The 16,337-nt window shown below is 33.3% G+C and overlaps 1 protein-coding gene across 1 annotated transcript; it reads right to left on the reverse strand.

Annotated features, from left to right (window-relative positions):
• Positions 1-11: 11 nt before the first annotated feature.
• LOC111714512 (myosin-10) lies at positions 12-11,243 on the reverse strand (the record flags this gene model as incomplete). Its single annotated transcript, XM_023489647.1, is given in 13 exon segments — positions 12-104; positions 458-547; positions 662-730; positions 1,212-1,355; positions 2,054-2,237; positions 2,743-2,801; positions 3,274-3,309; positions 4,493-4,561; positions 5,849-5,957; positions 6,300-6,383; positions 9,263-9,333; positions 9,770-9,830; positions 11,167-11,243. Coding segments are annotated over 13 exon segments (1,119 nt in total), but the record flags the coding sequence as incomplete, so codon positions are not given.
• Between the last annotated feature and the right edge of the window lie 5,094 nt (positions 11,244-16,337).

Here is a 16,337-nt window from a genome sequence, read left to right on the forward strand (position 1 = left end):
AACAAGTTACAAAATTTGAATTAAACAATAAAAATAACTTACATTTTGTCGAAGTCCAGACTGAGTTTGTTATATTTAATCTCCCAAACATCTTCCTCCTTCAACTTAACAGAGATTCAATAATCAGTATATATATATAATTTTGTTTATTTGATATCTTGGGGAAATAAATAAATCCTTCAGAAGAAAGAAGGAAAAAGTAACAGATCAACAATCAAATTTTCATTTCAATCTTCTTTTTCATTTTTTTTATCTTAACCCCCCGTTTCAACTGTTAAATGCGATATTGGGAAAACCCGGGAAATTTAAATCTAAAACCTCGCAGCTGCCTATATTGAGGGCACTTAAAAAATTACAAATGAAGGTGCAGATAAGGCAGATAACATAATATTTGATGACTACAACTAAGAACTAAACTAAAACATGTGTTCATAAATTTGAAGAAATAAAAACCAACCTTATGATTGTTAACCTCGACCTCGATGTGACCATTGACCTTAGAGGCCTCCTCACCCTCAGCTGCCGGCCTCTCTACACTGCTGGCAACCTTAAAGAGAATGTTCATTATTTTTTTGGGGGGGAGTGGGGTAAATTTTGACAGGAAGTAAACATGTTTGACGTAACGGCATCTCGGACAAAGATCCAAGTTTAATAATCCCACCTGTTCCGATAATCTTTCATTTTCTTCCATCAGACGTACATTCTCACCCTCCTTATCCGCCATCTTGTCCTAGAAAACAAAATTTACATCAGTCATCAGTCATCAGTCGTCAGCCGTAAGTCGTCGGTCGTCAATCGTCAATCAATCGTCAATCTTCAATCATCAATCATCAATCATCAGTCATCAATCATCAATCATCATTATTATTAGTAGCACACAATCAATCAAATTGGGGTCGACGCTCCTCGCCCCCGCAATGTTAGAAGATAAAATTAGATCATTTCTTTAAAAAAAGGGGGGGGGGTTGATTTGGAAATTTTTTTGGGGGGAAGGGGGAGCAGGGCGGCTCGATTTTCCTTATTTGGTAATCTCAACATTTATCGATAAAAACTCTTTGGAATTGTGGACTGTGTTGGGTTAAGATTGTTTAAAAAAAAAGGGAAATATTGTGGAAGAAAAAAGATAAATTATTTTTTTATGCCAAGAGTGCCACATTATAATTCTATAGGCCAATATTAAACTTTTTAATGACAGACAAAATTCAATAAACCTTCAATACGGAGAGTTCAAGCTGCAGCTGTTGTTTTGCAGCTGTGACAGCGGCGAGCTGACTGTCAAACTGCTGCTTAGCATTGTTAGCAGCTGACAGCTGGTTATCAAGCTCTAGTTTGGACCCAGATAACTGATCATCAGCCTGACAAATAAAGAATTATTTTGAGATAAATTTTTTCCTAGCACAAAAAAAAACATTCCAAATATTTTATTCCTGAAAAGATATGAAAAAACTACGTTCATTATTATCATTAATTAAGTGAAAGGGTACAGCAAGATCTAAATAGGACAATTCATTATTAAATAGTGAGATTATCTGTGCCTGCGATTAAAAAATTCAAGAAAATACGAATCAGGCCTGAGCTGCCGTTGGGCCTTATTTACGGCTTGAGCTCAAGGATTAAAGTTGCATTTAATTTTCCACAGAGGTGTAGTCCTAAAACCAGTTTAATATTTTTTCATGGCTTGAATTGGCGCGTTCCGGGTTTTGATGAATACAAGAATTAACATTGAGCCTTATTCTCCACTAAACCCAACCAAGGTCAGTTTTATTTTCTTTGGGCCTAAGCCTAAGATCTCGATGCTGTCAATCATGTGACACAAGCTGTTGTCAGAGTTGGGTCTTAGATTGGGTTTTTAAGCTGGGTTTAAGGAATTACGACCCGAGCTGAAGTTTTTAAATCGCGGCCTCTGAGCTTGCATCTTTTAAATGGTCAAATTTCGGAATATTACTAATGATAGATTGGTCAATGAAAAAAAGATGGAATACAACTCGCTATGTACCCATTAATAATACATTAAAAAACCCCTAAAAATTTTGAGATTTCTTAATATTTCCACCTGCTTTAATTTTTCTTTTTCTTCCACAGCTTTTTTCAGCTCTTCAGTCAAATCTTGTGCCCTGGTTTCCAGCTGTTGCTTAGCAGCTGTCAGCTGTTGGTTGGAAGCTGCTAACTTGTCAAAATCAGCAGTTTTACTTGCTAGCTTCTGTTCTAAGCTGCTATTAGCCTGAGTTAGAGCATCCCTAAACAATTAACTTTTATCAATGTTTAACTCCAAACAAAACAAATTCAAAAATAAAAATAAAGTAAATGTTATCCATGAGTTAACCTTAAAAATTGTGGCAGACAAAAATGTTAAAACTCTCTTAATAAAACATGGAACAAATATAATGTTTAAGATAACAGAAAGTGACGTCTTGCAGTGATTGGACGTCTCAATTTTTTATATCGAAGTAGTTTTCACGGCATTTATGAATAACTTGCAGTTCCATATATAATATATTCTAATCATTATTTATACAAAAGGTATAATATAATTATTGTAATGAAATACAAAAACACGATTTTGAATGCTAGCCTGCTATCCAACATACACAATTTACATCGCTGCAATCAGTGTAAAGTAATTTTACTGTTAAAAGTTCAATTTCTAAAAAATAAAACAAATAACTCAATTTTAAACAATGTTAGACAATCTGGATTTTACGATTTATTTTTCCGACGGTACAAATTTAGAGGCCAGCTTACCTGGCTGCGGTCAGCTTTTCAAGTTCACCAGCCAACTTAGGGTCAGATCCAGTCGATGCCTGAAAAGGTAGATATTTAGAATATATGAATACAGTCATAACCAGAAATTAATTAATTTACAGTTAATCAGACAACTTAACGTACATGTCTCAAGTAGTCAAGTAGACGCAAAATAAAGGCAGACCACAATTCCGAATTGACACAACTGGGGCTATTTTGTTATAATCGTTATATTAATCATATTTGTACATTTAGATTGAAAAGTAGTCATAATTAATTATCATCTGATTCCGGGTCTTTCTGATTTTGACTGTGAAGGATTGGTAGATATATGTATCGAAAAATGCAGGTTAGATGGTCAGCCAGTTAGTTATACATTCTTTGAGATAAAAAACTTCAAAAACTAAATAACGATTAATTTTTAATTTTGACTTTGTAACTGTTTATTATTTTCTTTTTCAATTAAATAGTCAAAAATCCCCCCCCCTCACATGCCCAAATAAATGTTTAGGATTAATCTTAGAAGCTAACCTGGGACAATTGAGCTTGAAGATTGTTGATGGTAACCTGGAAAAGAAATAGATCAGTACAGAACAGTACAGTACAGTACAGTACAGTACAGTACAGTACAGTACAGTACAGTACAGAACAGTACAGTACAATACAGTACAGTACAGTACAGTACAGTACAGTACAGTACAGTACAGAACAGTACAGTACAGTACAGTACAGTACAGTACAGTACAGTACAGTACAGTACAGTACAGTACAGTACAGTACAGTACAGAACAGTACAGTACAATACAGTACAGTACAGTACAGTACAGTACAGTACAGTACAGTACAGAACAGTACAGTACAGTACAGTACAGTACAGTACAGTACAGTACAGTACAGTACAGTACAGTACAGTACAGTACAGTATGATGGTAACAAGAAAAATAGATTAGAATTTGTGGTAAGAGAAACCCAAAAAATGTCTCAATATTATTAAAAAAAAGTATGTGGAGGTTGAAAAAACGTTCAATATTTAATAAATGTCTGTTGTAATAAATGCTGGAAGCAGAATCAAATAAATCTGTATTAGGAATAAGTTTGGTTTCACGCTATTTTTAGCAGAAAATATCATAAAACCCCCAGCTGTATCCTGCATTAAGACCGAGAAAAAATGAATATGTAAAAATGTTAAATATTAAATAAATATAAATAAAAAAGAAACAAAATAATTTTTATCTAGATAAAAAAAATTTGTTTTTTAACAGTTATTACGCGCCTGATTTACAAGGGTACACTTTAACCCTTTATCTAACCAATATTGATGGATATATCACTATTATTATATCTTCAACAATAAATAAAGATTTAGTCCAGTTTTCTCGGTAACTGTAAAACGCCAGAATTTTCCCCAATTTTACTTAAAATAACAAGGGCGCAATTAACAAAAAGTCGCCAGGAACTGGTATATTGTGGATATCGAGATCAATGCTTGATCTAGATCTTAGGTTAATCTGCAGATTAATTTAATCTTTATTCGATATTCAGCAGTGTAATCGTACCCAGAAGGGAAAACTTAAATGAAGAGTTAAAACAACGATTCTCAAACTTAACGTGCCTGCAGAGGATATCAAGATCAAGCAATCAGGATTATGGGTATGTATTATACCTAGCTTAGTCCTTATAAATTTTAAGATAAAATGAATGAATGAATTAATGAATGCAAGGATGAATGAATGAATGAATGAATGTTTACCTGGTAATGGCCCTGATTAGTTTCTAACTGTTTAATTTGTGCTAAGCTTGTATTCAACTGTCCGGTTAACTAAAGTATAAGCTAGCGTCAAAAAAAATGTAACATGACGTTTTAGGATTTTGTATTCAAAATCATTAAAATATTATATACATGCTGATGCATAGGCCCATACGTCGACTATACAAATAAAACAATAATCTTTAATTTACAAAAAAAAATATTTGCAAAAATCTTATATAAAAAAAAGAATATTAGGCAACTCAAATCCGAATTAATCTGTAGTAGCGGCAGCCGTAATCAAAAACTCAAGGCGTAAGTTTTAGTGACCCTCCATGTTGTCCCCTGACCGCCGCGTAGAGTCCACGACAGATAAATCCCATGTCTTGTTGCAAACTTTACCATAAAACAAGTGTCCAGAATGACATTAAGAAATTAATTTAAAAATATCTAGCCAAAGCTATAACCTGTCTAAGAGTTCAGACTAAAAATCTATATAAAGCTATAACCAGCTGAAATCTAAAGAGTTAAGACTAAAAATCTAGATAAACCTATGACCTGTTGAAGTCTAGAGTTTAGACTAGAAATCTAGATAAACCTATAACCTGTTGAAGTCTAGAGTTAAGACTAGAAATCTAGATAAACCGATGAACTGTTGAAGTCCATAGATAAAACTAGAAATCTAGATAAAGCTATAACCTGTTGAGGTCTAGAGTTAAGACTAAAAATCTAGATAAAGCTGTAACTTGTTGAAGTCTCTAGTTATGACTAGAAATCTAGATAAACCTAGTAACCTGTTGAGGTCTAGAGTTAAGACTTGAAATCTAGATAAACCTATAACTTGTTGAAGTCTAGAGTTAAGACTAAAAATCTAGATAAACCTATAACCTGTTGAGGTCTAGAGTTTAGACTAAAAATCTAGATAAACCTATGGCCTGTTGAAGTCTAAGAGTTAAGGCTAAAAATCTAGATAAACCTATGACCTGTTGAAGTCTAAGAGTTAAGGCTAAAAATCTAGATGAACCTATGACCTATTGAAGTCTAGAGTTTAGACTAAAATCTAGATAAACCTATGGACTGTTGAAGTCTAGAGTTAAGACTTAAGATCTAGATAAACCTATGTCCTGTTAAAGTCTAGAGTTTAGAATAAAAATCTAGATAAACCTATGACCTGTTAAAGTCTACAGTTAAGACTAAAAATCTAAATAAACCTATAACCTTTTGAAGTCTAGAGTTAAGACTAGAAATCTAGATAAAACTATAACCTGTTGAAGTCTAGAGTTAAGACTAGAAATCTAGATAAACCTATAACCTGTTCAAGTCTAGAGTTAAGACTAGAAATCTAGATAAAACTATAACCTGTTGAAGTCTAGAGTTAAGACTAGAAATCTCTTGGTTCTTCTTACTATTCAACTCTTCAATCTCGCGTTTGTGACCTGCCTGTACTGCTTTTCCTTCGTTAAGCTCTCTAAGAGCAAACATTAGATTATAAACTAAATCTTTATTATTTTTTGGAAAATGACAAGTTTGACCCTAAATGAATATGTATTGCCCCTAAAATCATAAATAATCTCAGAACAAGCACTCCGAAAATATTTAATTATCAAAATTTCAATACACTTGTAATAGTAACGTAACTATAAGCTAAGTCTAAGTTTTTTCTCAAATTTTCTTATTAAAAGAGTGTTTTGACGTCAAACATCTAGTTTTGGGGGATTTTTATCAGACATATTTCGACCCAAATGTCATTCATTTTTCCAAGTTCAGCAATTAAGAAATATTTGTGTATCTTACAAATTTCTATACTTACTTTCGGAGTAGGCTGAGTTTTTTCTCCAGACTTCCAGATTTCGACTTCTCTTCCTCCAGTTCGGTTTGGAGCTCGGACAATTGCCTAAAATAAAGATTAAAATCAAATGTAAGAATAGTTTATTTTTAGTTCAGTATACGTTCAAGCAGCGCTTAGGATTCGGATCCGGATCCGTTGGATCCGCAAGATTTTGGCTTCCTGGATCCGGATCCGGATCCGCAAAAATATGCGGATTCACGGATCCGGATCCAAGGGGTAAAGTATCAATCAAAAACTGCAAAAAAATCCTTTTTTACTCCAGAAACTAAAATCTTAACTTTTGAACAAAGAGACATTATAAAAATTTCCTCATTTCTGAATGGTTCATCAAGTTTAAGGATAAAAATATGCGAAAAAATAAAAAATGAAATTTGAAAATTATTTTTTGTTAAAAAGATTCAGTAAATATTATAGAAATGACCTGGATCCGGATCCGGATCAATTTTTTCCAGTGCAGATCCAGGATTCGGATCCGCATCAAAATTAAATGGATTCTAAGCACTGCGTTCAAGTAGAGGGGGGGGGGCTGTATACATCTATTCTAGATTTTATATTAAAAGAGATCACTATAAATAGATTTAGTGCATCGATTTTGCAAATATCTATTATTTGAAATAGGAAAACATCTTTAAATCTCTAATACGTCAATGCAATGCCAATATTAGAATTTTCTTAAAGATGAATATTAAATAGAATTATCATTTTAAAATATATCTTCACAATATAATCAATTGTAATAAATGCCCTATTCAATACTTTTAGATCCAGGTACAACTCAATCTCGAACTCAAGGTTCCTCAATAATACCTTAGTCAATATCAATCCGGATACGACTCTATCTGTATTCTCAAGGATCTGTCTTACAAGATACAATTCACTGTAATTTCTAGGTTATATCTATCAAGATGTTACTCAGGCCGAAAGAATTGAATATATATTAGAGTTCAAAATGTAGAAATCATGGAAATGTTCACAAATTATATGCAGTAGAGTACATTAATACAGTATGTTCCCTAGACTATCCATTTCAATTTCGAATTTTTTAAAACTGTTAAATAAACTTTATAAAATGAATAAGGTGAAAAAAAAAACATTATTTGATTTTAGTTGTAACGGAAAATCATCGTTTGTTAAGTGAAAGGCATAGAGTCTATGTGAAATCATCATTGGTCAATTATGAAACCAGCCTATTTCATAACTTGGTTGTCTTTCAATATTAATTTTAGATTTTCTATAAAATGATATTCCAGGGCCCAAAAGGTTAAATAGCACAAATATGTGAAGTACACCTGCAGTATGGAAACAGTACAACAAAATGGCCGTTTTACACTTTTTCTAGTAAATTCCCCTCTAATATATATTCTATTCTCTTTGGACTCAGGTCCCCTCTAGTTCGCTATACGAGGGACAATTATTCTAATACCGTAATCAAGCTGAGTTTTATTCCAGCTTATGTATATTTTGAGTTCTACAGGTTAGATTAATCAACGTAATTGCAAGTTTAAGGTAGTTATTTACAAGTGTAGTTAATTAAGCTTAATTGAATAAAAGTTTTAATTAGAAGCATAGTTAAATAATAACGAGCGCAGTTAGGTAACAGATCATGGACAACATAATATATATATATATATATATACACTATACAGGTATGTTCAGGTTTAGAGATATAGGGTTTACTACGATTTTAACTACGCTATTAATTAATCATATTTCATATTGGTTTCAATTATTCAGGGACCGTCAAAAATTTTAGATTTTATATTTTAATAATTAAGTTCTTTTAATTCACCTACATATTAGATGAAAAAAATTTTTAATAAAAATTCCCAATATTGAAAATTATCAATTTACAGCAAGAAAATAACAAGAATATCTCAAACAGAGGATAAAACGGGTAGTGTTTTGAATCTAGCATACAACTAAAGAAAAATAATTACTCAAAATTATGTCGTCAGTCCCATTAAGATCAATGATCTGTCCTGAAACCTCAACTATCCTCCTCTCCTTAAGTTTACTCTCATTGATATCCTCCTCTCCTTAATTTTACTCTCATTGATACATATTGAAATCCTTGCCTGGAAACACGACTGATGTCGACTTCTTATCTATTGTTCTGGTCTAATCTAATAAAAATACCCAAACACTACGGTGCAGGAATGTGACCTTCCTAATATGGACATTGTTCAGACAAATTATTTACGGTGAACATATTTTATCTAACGACCGGTCCCAAAGATCTGGATTCGTTGGATCCGCAACATTTTGGCTTCATGGATCTGGATAAAAATGCAGAGCCACGGATCCGGATCCAAGGGTAAAATTTAAAAAACCTGTAATTATTTTTGCTCTCTGAACCGAAATCTGTACTGTTGAAAAAAAGAAAGATTAACCATAGAGAGATAAGAAGATATTTGTTAATCATGAAAATCAGCAAAAAAAACAGGAGAAAAAATTATAAATTCCTTTGTTGTTAAAACAAAACAGTAAATCTTATAGAAATGTTCAGGACTTGGATCCGGATCCGGATTCATTTTCTTAGTGCGGATCCAGTATCTGCATCAAAATCGAATGGTTTCTTGTCACTGCTAACATATGGGAGATGGGAAAGTGCCAAAATTGGGGAAAGGGTAGGATTTTTAGTCTTCTAACTAAAATTCAGTTGCTTCAATAGACTAAAATATTTAAATATCGTGAAGAGATGTGAAAAAAATACTTTGAAAAAAGAATTTGTTATCCCGGTGACATGCCTTGGAGCGGACTCTTGCCTGCAGCGGTCTCTGGTTCTACGCTTCTTCAAATATAAAAAATATTTTGGATTTATGAATCGGAATTGGTTCATTCCTAATATCGGATTTCAAGTTTCAATTGCAGCTTAGTTACTCTTCTTAAATATTCAACACAACCCTCTGTTTATTAGTAATTACCTGGCTTGCTTCTTTGATTCATTTTCTTTCCCTGGTTCAATCCAATCCTCGCCATTCTCCTCCTTGCCAGTCTGAACCAATCAAACCAATAATTTGTTGCAAAATAAATCAGTTTTTAATCAATCAATCAATTAAATATTAAATTAAGTAGAGATCTGGAAGGGAACACAAAGTGAAACCCTCGGTCAATCAATCAATCAATCGTCTTTTATCAAATAATCAATAATTTTATACGAAATCCGTCCATTCAAACAAAAGTTCATCAATCCAGTATCCAGTCATTTATCTATTTTTTACAATTACCAGCGGCGTAAATTTTCTTGGAAAATCATTTACTCCAAATCAAAATCGAGCCATCAATCTTTTATTCAAACCAAATATGAATTAATTAATCCAATATAATGTCGGACATGTTAAAAGTTAGATTCAATAAAGTATGTATTGTACAACTGCAAGCTTATTTAAAATAAAGAAAAATAATCCATAAATGAATGCTTGTATAAAAACCTGTTTAAGAAGAAGAATGTCCACAACAGATTGTGCTTCAGTATCCGACAGAGGAGATTTCCTTCAACAATACACATTAATTTCTAGGACATAATAGACATTGGTTTCCTACGACATTCGACATTGATTCTTACAACAATAGACATTGATTCCTACAACAATAGAACTTGGATTTCTTCAAAAATAAACATTTATTTCCTACAACAATAGGCATCAATTTTCCACAATTACATACATCGATATCCTACAGAAATTGATTTTAAGACATAATAGACATGGGTTTTCTACAACATTAGACAATGATTTCCTACAATAGACATTGATTTCCAACTATAGAACTCCTTCAACAATAAACATTGATTTTTAAGACATAATTGACATTGGTTTCCCCAATGGACATTGACTTCTAAAAAATAATAGACATTGGTTCCAAGACACAATAGACATTGGTAACAGTGCCTTGTTAAAATGACTGTAAATATCAAGTCAAGTTTCATTATTAGAGTAGCATTTCCGATGCACAAGGGTACTTTTAAGAGTTATGTTTGATCAAGATATCAAAGCTTGTAAATAAAAACTGGTAATTTCAAATCGTGTGTTTATATATAACAAACGGAAGGGAAAGGACTTACGCGTGACAAAAAATTTTTTTTAAATAAATAAAAAATTTTGGAAAAAAATTAGATTTTTTTGGCCTGAAACTCCAACCGGCCACCCATGAATGTTCACAAAACAATTCAGCCCAATCAGTCCAGCCATTTTGTCGGCAATCAGTGACATATATAGGAATGTCTTGTTTTATTATATAGATCGTGACTAGAAGATTTCTGCAACAAGATACAGTTGAGGAAGTTGATAGAATATAACCCTTTTCATGCAAGAACAATATTCTAAATCATTCATTCTACATCAATCATTATAGATCAAATTACAGCTTAAATCAAGCATACAATTAATATATGCGACTTTTTACCTTCTTAAATCCACCCCCTCCCATCCAAAATACTTCACATATAATTGGTCAACAAAGATACTTCAATTACGTTAAAACCCTTGAGAAATTATTATAAAAGTACAAAGTTCTAATTGCGTTTTCATCTTGCTCTTCTAAACATAGTTTTGCACTGACGGGGATTATTTCTTTCATCTTGATTGGTTTGAATTTATTACGTGCAGAGAGGGATATTTCTTGACCAAGGTGAGAGTTCTTAACAATTTGTGAAAACGACGAAGTATTCAAATCATTCCCATGTTAATTGCTAACTAATATTGGTGAAACCTCGGGGGCAAACATTTTCTAGAATCACTACTCCCTTATATGCTGAACTTTTAAGGAAAATTAATCTGTCCCCTCTCCCTCAACTCGAGGATGAAAAATAAACTCATGAATTTTTCACCTGATAACTTCTAGGATATCTTCATAGTGACTCTTTGTCTTCTTGATCTTCTCCTTCCCGGATTTCTTCTTCTTCTTCTGCAACAATCAGTGTGTCAAGAAAACAACATTTCTGGACCCTGGATCCGGATCCACTAGTATACGGAAGTTCAAGGATCCGGGTCTAATAATATTAGAATCCATAAATCCGGATCCACTAATGTAAGGCAATTCCACGGATTTGAATCCACTGATAAAAGGTAATTCCACGGATCCGGATCAGGATCCACTAATTAAGGAAGTTCCAAGGATCCGGATCCAACAGTATAAGGTAATTCCACGAATCTGGATCCACTAATATATGACATTTACGGATCGAACGGAGCCACTAAAATACAGCATTCCACGGATCCGGATCGACTATTATAAGGCAGTTCCAACCAAGGATCCGGATCCAATAATATAAGTCAGATCCAAAGATCCGGATCCGATTCAAAATTGAGTAGGAAAATCATTTATAAATTCAAACCTTAATCTCATGGAGAGATTGAAAAACCTCTTTTGGTGTAATAGCGCGCAAACTTATATTTAACAAAAAAAAAAAAAAACGAGAATATTTTCAAAAAAAATTAACTCTAAAAGTTCCGGCAACAATTGAAGCAAAAATGAGTAAAACTCTAAAACATTTTTTTGGGTGGGTCCGTAAGGGACTGATCCAAGATCCGGAATCATCAAAATGGAATGGATTGGAATGGAATGGAATGGTCCTTCTATAGTCTATTATGGTATGGCACGAATAATTGCGAAAAAAAGACTAATTGTTTTAAGTAAAATATATAACTAAAATTTTGAAGATTTTAAAATAAGATTTTGATAGGAATCAATTAATTAAAAAATAAAGGATTAAAAAAACAATTGAATACTTGGCACTGCCACAAGATTTTAACATATGTATATATATAAATGAATATTCGTGTTTTTTTATCATTATTACACAATTTTCTGTACCTTTATTGTTTCAATAAAAAGTTTGAAAGAGAGAGATTTTAACAAAATGAATTTTCAACCATTTTTTTGCGTAATAGTTTGTAGTTTGATATTGATAAGATGGCGTGACAGAGATCTCGGATTTAAATGTCAGACCACACGTTCCCGTATACTACACAATGTGTAAAAGGGTACTGTGAAAATGGCAAAAAAAATTAAGAAATTAGTTTTTGTAAGAGGCATTATCTTGTGTAAAATTTGAAATTAAAAACACACTTAGTGAAATAAAAATATGATAAAAGTTAAAGATTCACAAACTCATTTCCTCAAAAAATTCCGAATAACGCGAAAACCCATTGAAAACCCATTGAAAACCCATTGAAAACCCATTGAAAACTCATTGAAAACCCATTGAAAACCCATTGAAAACTCATCATTGAAAACTCATTGAAAACTCATTGAAAACCCATTGAAAACTCATTGAAAACTCATTGAAAACTCATTGAAAACTCGCTTATCGGAAACTCATTCTTAAATATCTAAAATCTCAATAATAATATGCGACAAAAAAATGTTATAACATTGTTTGCCAATGAAGTAATCTTGTCAACTTAACATTTTTAGAATGTAAAAATCAAATAAACAGCTTTTTAAAAAATAAGTTTACATAAAAGTTTATCTTGTTAACTTTACTTTTTGTAGAGTACATATTGCATGACGGGATGGAATTATATTAGCATTTAGGTTTAATCCTATATGTATCTCGTGTCAATAGAATATGAATAATTGAGAGAACAAAAGTTTTATTTTAGTTTAAGGTCTGAATAAAACAATAACTCTGACATGTATTTGTTCAATGCTGAACTATATTCATATTATTAAAGGTTATTATTAACTATTTATAACAATGTTATTTTGGTTAGCAGTGTTATAGTTTTTGGACCGAAATTTTCTCTTTATCGAGAAGATTTTATTTTGTCCTGAGCTTTAGCGAGGGACAAAATATAATCTAAAAGGCGAGAACCTTCGAGTAAATTAGCCGAGACTCGAGATTATTGACTTTATCTGAGTAAACACTTGATCTGAAACTTTTGTTTGTCTTAGCAGTCTGTCAAGTCATGCTTCTTACCAACATGTCTAGGATTTCAGGGCAGATAAGAAGGGGGAGGGGCAGGCGGGATGTGGATTGTATGAGATTTTAGCAGACATGAGAATGGGTTTGAGAGGAGGTAGGTCGAATGGGTGGGGAGGAGGAAGGACGGTAAGGAGGAAATACGGATGAGAAAGAACAGACGAGAGAAGAATGGACGGAGGGAAGGAGTACGGAGGTGAGAAGATGGAAGGACGGAGGAGAGAAGATGGAAGGACAGAGGTGAGAAGATGGAAGGATGGGGCAGAGAAGATGGATAGACGGAGGTGAGAAGATGGAAGGACGGAGGAGAGAAGATGGAAAGATGGAGCAGAGAAGATGGAAGGACGGAGGTAAGAAGATGGAAAGATGGAGCAGAGAAGATGGAAGGACGGAGGTGAGAAGATGGAAGGACGGAGGAGAGAAGATGGAAGGACGGAGGAGAGAAGATGGAAGGACAGAGGAAAGAAGATGGACTTGCACAGATTAGGAAGAACGGATGATAGAAGAAAGAGAACGGTCGACGCAGGTAGGTCACGCATAGCAACACCGAAGAGTCTAGGCCCTGTAACGTTACACTATCTAATAAATCACGTCAACTTATCAGAAAACTTTGAAAGAACTTACAATTTTCTTCCTCTCAAGATTAGGAGCAGCAGCTTTTGGTTGAACGGGAGCAGAAGCAGCTTCCTTAGAAGCAGGGGTGGCTTCCTTGGGAGCAGGGACAGCTTCCTTAGGAGCAGGTGCAGCTTCCTTAGGTGCAGAAGCAGCTTCGACAACTACAAAAGCAGCCTCAACAACCGGAGCAGCTGTATGAACAATCTTTTCCTCAACAACAGGCACAACATCAACAACATTAACAGCTTCAGGCTTTACGTCAACCTTCTTCTCTTCCCTCTTCTCCTCTCTCTTCTTCTCCTTCTTCTTAGGCTTAATCACCTCCTAAAAAACAATCATTTGAAGTGTCAACAAATTCTTGGCAAATTTGAAACATGCACCTAATTATAAAATCTGTTCTTGCTTGAATTCTAATCAGATCTTTAATTTCTTTAAAATCTGCTTTTGCTTTAAATCTATCTTTGTCCTTTCAACCTACTTACAGGGTGTCCCACGGAGCATGACAGTTGGCGATTACTTTTGATTGCCTATATACATTAGGGGGGAGTGAATTTAAAAATGTCATCACAGAACTACGGCGATGGTCAATTCTTATGTAAAAAAAAAACAATTCTAAGAACAATTTCTGTCATGACACTTTTAGATTGGAGGTCGTCTTTGTTAGCTAACTGGCACTGCAAGTTTTGACCTCTATGTCTCTTTTTAGGAGATCTGTGATTTCGGAATTCACAAGAAAAATGCTTCCAATAATTACGGCGATAATTCATTTCTATGTAAAAAACAGTTCTAAGAACAAATAGTTTTGTGCCAGTTTTTGATTGGAGGTCGTCTTCTTTAGCTAATGGGCACTGTAAGTTTTGACCTAAATATACAAATTATCTTATTTTTGGAAATTCACTCCCCCTAATATACATATACTGTTAGATATTAAAGACTGTTTTCAGTTTCTCGTTAAAATATCTTTTATTCCAATATATTTTACTTTAAAATCAATTTTACTTTTGTATGACCGCCATATTATTTTTATTATTCTCTTAGACATTATTCAACTGAATTTATTGTTTAACTATTGACCAGCTGCCATGTTTTAATGATCTCTTTAAAAGTAGAATTGCCCGCTGAATCAAGTTAAATCACAATAACAAAGATAGTAACACGACTCAATTTTCCTGAGCAGGGCCCACACATTAACAATATTTGTTTCGTTAATTTGTATCAATTTATAATAAGACAAAGCACAATATGATCAAATTGAATCCCTCTCTAATTAAATGATTTGATGATCTAGGAGAAAACATTAAAAAATGAACATCAAAGACAAGTTTCTCGTACTTTTCGACTCTTGATATCCAAAATTTGATGTATTTCCTCCAGTGCTTAGGATCCGGATCCGTTGAATCCACAAAATTTTGGCTTCCTGGATCCGGATCCGCAAAAATATGCGGATCCACGGATCCGGATCCAATGGTTAAAATATCAACCAAAAACTGCAAAAACACAATTTTTTACTCCTAAAACCCAAATCTGAACTTTTGAAAAAAGTTAGATTATAAAAATTTCCTCATTTCTGAATGGTTCGTCAAATTTAAGGATAAAACTAAGTGAAAAAAAATTGAAAATTATTTTTGGTTAGAAAAATTCAGTAAATCTCAAAGAAAGAAATGACGTAGATCAGGATCCATTTTAATCCAGTGCGGATCCTACGTAATGATGGGTGGGGTACAAGAAAATGTGCACCCCGGCCTTGATTCCTGGCGTTTAATATCACTTACCTTGATAGGTTCAGGAACAGGTTCTACATAAACAGGTTCAACAATCTCCCCAGCCTCGCCAGTGATTTCCTCGTCCTCCTTTCATTATTTTAAGCGTTAAAGTGAACCTCCATGCAAAGATGTAAATGCCCGATTAACAACGCTACCCTTGAACCTTTATCTGATTAATAATATGAAAGATATTGTCGTTTTTCTAGGTTTATAAGCGTTAAAAACTATAATTCTTTTGGTTTTCCTGCCGGCACCAGAAATGGGTTAGTGACTTTAATAGAGAAACAAAAAATTAATTTTCAAAGATATACTTGATCAGACAAAGAAGGTATTATTGTGCACTTGCTTTGTCATCTTTGCATGGATGGTATTTGTAGTGTGAGAACTCACTACAAATTGGTGATTTTTAATGTGCTTTGTCTGTTTCCAATTACTCTTCACGATTAATAACAATTATTTTTAGTCGACTTTCTGGTTATTGATAATATATCAATATATATATATATATTAGTTCGCATAAGATTTTATTAAAATCGTTCACGCAGGGTTATTTAATAAAACAATAACAGAAGGGTTTTTGTCTAACTTAATATGGATATATGTAGTAAATGCCCTACTCCAATAAATACTTTTAGATCAGTACCAACCCAGGTACAACTCAATCACGAACTCCAGGTTCTCCAATAATACCTTAGT

The sequence above is a fragment of the Eurytemora carolleeae genome, unplaced genomic scaffold (genome assembly GCF_000591075.1).
Source record: "Eurytemora carolleeae unplaced genomic scaffold, Eaff_2.0 scaffold1583, whole genome shotgun sequence".
Classification (NCBI taxonomy): Eukaryota; Metazoa; Arthropoda; class Copepoda; order Calanoida; family Temoridae; genus Eurytemora; species Eurytemora carolleeae.